Source organism: Cydia amplana, chromosome 8, assembly GCF_948474715.1.
Source record: "Cydia amplana chromosome 8, ilCydAmpl1.1, whole genome shotgun sequence".
Classification (NCBI taxonomy): Eukaryota; Metazoa; Arthropoda; class Insecta; order Lepidoptera; family Tortricidae; genus Cydia; species Cydia amplana.
The window spans coordinates 4810298-4817968 of record NC_086076.1 but is presented as its reverse complement, the minus strand read 5'-3'; the positions used below and the strand labels follow the sequence as shown (position 1 = coordinate 4817968).

Below are 7671 nucleotides of genomic sequence, written 5' to 3'. Positions count from 1 at the left end.
GGTATACATATTAAGTATACGTGTTCGTTATAATAAGACACAGTTTTTTTTATTTTACCTCCATTACAATTATGTATTCCTACTGTCCCGTATTTTTTACTAATTTATTAATCGCCGCGTCCGTATGTCCAGACCAAAGATTCGGCCACAGATGGCTGGCCAGATTTGAGCCTCTAAAATCCTATCGGAAAGAAGAAAGAAGCGCTGCGGTCTGCGAAATGTGAAAATGGACTTACTGTTGATAAATAATTTATATGGACCACTTTATAGGCTTTAGGAAATTCAATTGGACCTTGGGACAGATTACCTACTGGAGACGTTATCAAGATGGTCTTTGGCAGTTTTTTAGGGTTCCGTACCCAAAAGGTAAAAACGGGACCCTATTACTAAGACTCCGCTGTCCGTCCGTCCGTCCGTCCGTCCGTCCGTCTGTCACCAGGCTGTATCTCACGAACCGTGATAGCTAGACAGTTGAAATTTTCACAGATGATGTATTTCTGTTGCCGCTATAACAACAAATACTAAAAACAGAATAAAATAAAGATTTAAGTGGGGCTCCCATACAACAAACGTGATTTTTGACCGAAGTTAATCAACGTCGGGCGGGGTCAGTACTTGGATGGGTGACCGTTTTTTTGGCTTGTTTTGCTCTATTTTTTTGTTGATGGTGCGGAACCCTCCGTGCGCGAGTCCGACTCGCACTTGGCCGGTTTTTGTATTCGGCCTGATTTCTGGTAGGTAAATATTTAAAATTCAACATCATGTTGACATTTTAGTTACATTACCGAAGATCGTCGCTTCGAACTGCGAACATACGATTATCGTAGTACGATATTATCGTTTCAACTATTTACATTCGTGTGTAAATATAAAATAATTGTAAGCCGATAAACGCCTACGTACGTGATAACAACAACAGTTAGGTACAAATATTTTTTTATAGAAAACGCCGATAAGTAGAAACGATGGCGTGATTTAATTTTTAATCGTATCTGTCACCTCGATATATTTTTATTATTCGCTTTTCGTATTAAAAGTTAATTCCAAGAAATGACACATAACAGTAAACTATAAATATACTGAAAAATAATAATATAAACTACAAATAACTAAAAGTTAAGGGTTTATTAAATAAAAAACGTCCCCTAAGTCACTGCCGATGGGCAGTGTGCCCAGAAGGCTGGCCGCATTGCCACGTTGGATGGAAATGCTTATCCTTTCAGCAAAATACTATTGTTATGCGTTAATGTTAAAATAATATCTTAGGCTAATGCTTCCCAAGCTGAATGTCACTTCCATACTCCTGATGCTGATGCCATTGATGACTTAACGTTGACACGGATGTCGCCGGCTATGACAACGTTCCTCACAGTAAGTCTAAGCCATGACAATCAATACATAATTGTATCCTTCATCGCTCTTCATAATATCTAAAAAAAGCGGCCAAGTGCGAGTCGGACTAGCTCATGAAGGGTTCCGTATTTAGGTGATTTATGACGTATTAAAAAAAACTACTTACTAGATCTCGTTCAAACCAATTTTCGGTGGAAGTTTACATGGTAATGTACATCATATATTTTTTTTAGTTTTATCATTCTGTTATTTTAGAAGTTACAGGGGGGGGGGACACACATTTTACCACTTTGGAATTGTCTCTCGCGCAAACTATTCAGTTTAGAAAAAAATGATATTAGAAACATCAATATCATTTTTGAAGACCTATCCATAGATACCCCACACGTATGGGTTTGATGAAAAAAAATTGTCACTAATTTTATTAAGTAAACCAGGGATGTTGCGAACATCCGCATCCGCAACCGCGGAACTTCCGCATTATTTTCAACATCCGCATCTGCATCCGCATCCGCATAAAATCGATGCGGAGCTTATGCGGATGCGGATGTCGAATAAGTCGGTACAGGAACGTCTTAGCGGCGGCGTAAGTGCTAGGTAATTTCGTCATTACCTATAACGAAATCGTCTAGATCCAGAAAAGTCGGCCAAGTTACTGTTTATTAAATATAACGCACCTATATTCTTGCTCAAATACTAAACGATTCGTTTTTTTTAAATAAAAAATACTAAAAATGTAATATTTGACGTTTTCTAAGTACCTAATCTTGACATCCGCATCCGCATCCGCATCCGCGGATGTGAGCCTTTAAATATCCGCATCCGCATCCGCATCCGCGGATGTCAAAAAGTCTGCATCCGCAACATCCCTGAAGTAAACTAGCGACCCCGGCTTCGCACGGGTTAACAAATTATACATAAACCTTCCTCTTGAATCACTCTATCTATTTAAAAAACCTCATCAAAATCCGTTCCGTAGGTTGTTTTAAAGATCTAAGCATACATAGGGACCGACAAACAGCGGGAAGCGACTTTGTTTTATACTATGTACTATGTAGTGATTGAAAGACCCTGGAAATTAACAGATACAGGGGCGGCAACAACAACGCCACAACAGAAATGCAGCTGCAGTTGACAACCGAACGTCACCTCAAAGCTGACATTTAGATGGCAACCACAGCTGCATTACTGTTGCGACATTACTGCTACGGCCTTGACGCGGGTGCTCAATTTATCAATTTGTGTTCTAAAATCGGAGTTTTGCTTAAAAGGCACATGAACCTTAGATCGAGTGATGTTTTACATACAACATTTCTGAAAATGTCTTGCTTATTCCGTTGAGGATAATGAGGAAGTTTGCTAAATCCAGATTAATCTATTAACAAGTATTAGGTAATCTATGTATGAGAAGAAATGCGATAATAATTAAAAATTAAACAATAATTACGCGCATTTAAGAAATGAAACAACAACCCCCTATCTATAGATTATTTTAATTAATCATTAATTATGTACAGTAGCTATCATAACTTATTAGTATAATCTATAACGTTATCATTTAAATTTTTCAATAATCACTTCAACCAAAATCAAGCTGTGCCTCTTTGTGCTGGCATTTGTGTTGCTGCCATTGACGTATATATCTCAGGACTGGCCTTACGGCTAAAAAGAATGGAGCATGAATGGGGCCAGGCCGCGTAGCCAACATGCCAATCGCTTACGCTGCGTAGCGATCGAAACGCAACTGTCACTGTCGCACTAATATCGAAGAGTGATAGAGAGACACAAAGCGTTTCGTTGTCGAAGCGATAGCGATTGTTACTTTGGCTAGGCCGACAGTACAGCGGTGTGACACCGCTACAACGCGATTGGTTGATGAGTACGCATCACGCGCGCGATTGGGCAACTAGTTGCGTTAGACTACACGATTGTCTCGAATTCGTGAGTGACACCGCTGAACTAGTACCATTTTTAGTGCCCGTAAGGCCCGTTCTGAGATATACGTCAATGGTTGCTGCGATATAAGTTACGTGATTTATTATAATTTAATCTGATGTTTTTATATTAAGTCAAAAATAAGGTTTTAAATTCTGTGAAATCTTTTGTTAGGTTTTATGCCAGGATACTAGCAAATAAGCGTTGATAGGGTCTGGCAGAATGAAATGCTATGGACGTTTCATGTGACGTCACAAGAGCGTTGCGTTGCCGTACCCTAATAAATAAGTAAGTAGGTACTTACCTACCAGAATTTTACAGGTTTGTCCCCAATTTTGTCCCTTACAAATTCAGGGCCCGTCGCGTCAATGAGTTCTCAATGGAACTTTATGTTACTTATACTGTTAAGCTTCCCGAATTATAGAAGACAGCTAGAGGCATAGTTAGGTACCCTGGAATAGGGTTATGTGGCTTTCCGTTACAGAAGTGTCCTTATGCTTCAAATGCAATAAGGACGTTTCCATCCTAAATTCCAACAGAAATTCTGATAGAAACGTCCTTATTTCAGATGAAGCATAAGAACCCTTCTCAAATGGAAAGCCACATATGCACTTGTTTACTTCCTAGTACTTAGGATAAAAAATAATTTACAGTAATATTTGTAGGAAATACGATTGGGATTGTAATGTCATAGTTACTAAATAACAATTTCTCATTTTATTAAATGAAGGTTTATTGATGTAAAGCATCCCTTTTTCGTAACTATTAAAAATATTCAGTCCAATTATCTGTTATTTATTTACAAATGTTGTTCGACGACTTGCAAGGCGACGATAGATATCAGTTGGTTGATGTCATGCTATAAATAAAAATAAAAATAGTTAGAGATTATCATACGCTTCCTACTGAGCAAGCCTACCTAAACACGTACAATACATAACAATAAAAGCTCCACACATTTTGTACTTCTAACCTGATGTGATACCGATTTTGGAACTAAAGGCAAGTGTTCCAATGTTAATAACCAAACAGGATCAGTAATCTAATTCAGCCAACTCGCTAGTTTAAAAATGGTCTTTGAAATGTAGAATTAAAGTATTACAGATTGTACAAACAAATTTCCATCAAAACAGCATTAAATTCAATGACAAGTACGAACATTTTAAACGCTGTACAGATAATTCGCTACTCACCTCATAATCACTGAGAATTCTAGGAATAGTATCGCTCAAGTAGGTGTTGATATTGCGAGAAAGATTTATTCCTTGCAGCAACACGTTCAGTTGAGACTGTAAAAATATGCAAATGTAAAGTTTTGTATCGCATCTAAAGGATTGAGGCGGACTGGATCTTCTTACATCACTACATAGGTCACTGTAGAGCGAGAACAAAAACCTTTTATTGATAACTGAAATAATAAAGAATAGTTTTTCTGGCCTGATAGTAGACCATCTACTCGTAATCAAACTCGGCACCGATTTAGTAACCAACGGAGTGCAGAACCACCATAAACGTGAAATTCTTAATATCATACCAACAGTGGACAGGCTAGTGGTCAAATTGTCATTAGCTAGCTTATTTAATATTGCTGGACCAACACCAAACACTACTTATGGATTTCAACCAATCTAAACAGAATAGTATAGATATCAGAAACGCGTCTTGCAATTTGAGAATGCTATAAAATATATAAAATCTTACGTCAATTCTTCCCACGCTGAATTCCATATCCAAACTCCTGATGCCGATGCCAGAAATGATGCCTATGCTGACGCGAATGTCACCGGTGATGACAACATTGTGAATAGCAACACTAGGGCAGATAAGAAACAATCAGTATATTAACAACCAAATCAACAAACAAAACGTCTGACAATGCGATGCTCACAGTTCGTTGATGTGAATCTATTGAATCCTGTAGTTAAGAAGTGGAAACAGCTAAGAAAAAGACTACCACAACTTAAAAAAAAGTTAAGTTTTAAATAAGCTTTGCTCACCGTCCGCTGACGAGACCGTTGAAGTTCCTGTCAAAGAAGTTCACATTCCACTCAGCAAGATCTAAAACGTAAGCACAAGATCAGATGTTAAAAAACATAATTATACCTACGATTCTTTGCAATTAATTAATAATATAATTTTTTGCAACTGTTGCGCAGCCAATTTCTTAAGTCAGGTCTCCACTGAAAACCATCAGCGCCACGGATTGCCGCGGCATTATGTTGAGTGGGGATCCAATTTTAGCGTCCAAATGTTTTTTTTTATCTGCATTTCTTCCTCCTTTCTTTCTTCTTTCTTTCTTTATACAAACGATCTGGAAACTTACCGGCGCTTGTAGAGATTTCCGGAAGTTCAATGTTGAAGGTCAGCCTAGAGGTCAACAGAGCGTAGTTCATTCTGTTGACGACGATGTTGCTCAGACCACTGAAGAGGAAACCCCTGAGTGCACTCTTTGCGTTCAAGATGCTGGAAATAAGGTTTTATAAATTAAGTTCATAAGTATTTGTAATATTACTACAAATTACAGTTTATGTATGAAGTTAATCTCTTTCTTTCTTTACGTCCATGGTATAATAATATACTCCGCCTGGTACTCTCTTCCGACCACGTGACTGACACAAGCCTACGCCATCATGCGACAGCGCTATATAATAATATGCGATAGCGCTATATAAAGTGGCAATGTTATTGTGACGTAGGCTTGTGTCACTCTGGGAAGATGACATGTTTTATTAGGCTATGTTTACGTCCACTCGAATCGCAGAGAAATAAAGTAAGAGAGATAAAAACCCTAAATGGATTTAATAAGCTATAAACTTAGGGTCTCTATCGTTTCCCAAAAAGTTTTAAGTCATAATGTATTGTTTGCCCGCATTTTCGTTAATCATAATTCATTTGGTTCAGAAACGCGTCACTTTTTAGGATTGCCATAAAACAAACCTAACCTAACCTAACCTATCTATAGGATAATCTTACGAAAAACTTGAAAAGTTAACGGTTTCAGTTTTATGGCTGATGATAATCTGACAAACAATACATTATGACTTAAAACGTTATGGGAAACAAATGGACCCATAAACTTATTATTAATACGTTTTACCATACCTCCAACAACTTATTATTATTAATTAAAATACGTTTTACCATACCTCCAACAAGTTATTTGTTTCTGCTCGTATTATAGACGTTAAGTGTAAGGCCTGAGTGGACGCTCGAAGCGGCGCGTTTGGCGGGGCGTGCAGCGTGGCGTCGGGCTCCCAAGTGATTAGAGCAGCGTGCACTAAGGCCGCTCCTATCTCCTATACGCTTGCATATGTTTCACATGCACGTCGCACGCCCCGCCCCGCTGCACGCCCAACATGAGCGTCCACTCAGGCCTTACAGTAAGAAAACTTACGAAGGTACCGGCAAGGCAAAGTCGATTTCTTGATTAATGGCGAGAGGGTCCATGCCGGCATCGCGGATGGACTGTGCCACGTTTTCGATGGCTTCAACAATGTTACCAGTCACCAGCCTCGTGTCTCCAGACCCTAGAAACCGACATTAATTAGAACACCTAAGGCATTGGCTAGTTACGAAGATAAATTGTTTTACAACAATCATGGAATTAGAAAACAGTCAAATATATTTATTGATATTTTGTCTCTAAAATTGAACAACGGATTTATGTAAAATAGTTAGGTACACGTATTATTAAATTGTAAAACAGGAATTAAGTTTAAATCAGTTACGGTAATCGGTGAAACGACTACCTCCTTAGTAAAAGTCTTGCAAATTTGATAAATATATCTCAAAATGATTAAACAAAGTGCAAATTTTGAATAATAAATAATTTTCTTAATGTCATTATCAAAATATTTACTGATGGCCGATTCGAGTTCCTTGCCCTGTTGGTTGGGGAGGGCATTGATGGTCGCCAGCAGGCACGCGAGAGCAATTACGATGATCTTCATGGTGATTCTTTATTTTTTGTGTGTGCTGAAACAATTCAAACAATAATGGGTTTAATCAGTATACTGTTCTCTTTTTCTACAATAGTCCCAATGCCTGCTGAGACCGGTTCACGGGTGTCTATTGGTGCACCTGTGAACGGGTTCCAGTAGGCGTTCTACATGACATAAAAGCTCTCCAAGAGGCCCTCTCTACGTGTTGGATCTATATCCCCACGCAAGCCTATCAAAAGACCGGGATTATAGGCCCGTGAAAGCCAAAAGGTTTAATTAAATATAGACAAAGAAACTAACGAACATAATAAATTACTATTTAGTACTTAAGTAATAGATTTTAGGTATTTCATTTCAGATATTACTGCAGGCCAATATTAATATTATGTAACAAGGGGAATACGAGAGACTCTCTATAAATTTTATTAAAATCTGCATGAAT

At 38.1% G+C, this 7671-nt stretch overlaps 1 protein-coding gene across 1 annotated transcript; it reads right to left on the bottom strand.

Moving 5' to 3' along the window:
• Nucleotides 1–4087: 4087 nt before the first annotated feature.
• LOC134650420 (uncharacterized) lies at nucleotides 4088–7260 on the bottom strand. The gene is made up of 7 exons (XM_063505374.1): nucleotides 7148–7260; nucleotides 6683–6815; nucleotides 5612–5751; nucleotides 5286–5346; nucleotides 4990–5101; nucleotides 4482–4577; nucleotides 4088–4147 (listed from the first exon to the last, which is right to left on the bottom strand). The coding sequence occupies exons 1-7, from the start codon at nucleotides 7236–7238 to the stop codon at nucleotides 4088–4090; spliced, it is 693 nt and encodes a 230-aa protein (XP_063361444.1). The 5' UTR covers nucleotides 7239–7260.
• Nucleotides 7261–7671: the final 411 nt, after the last annotated feature.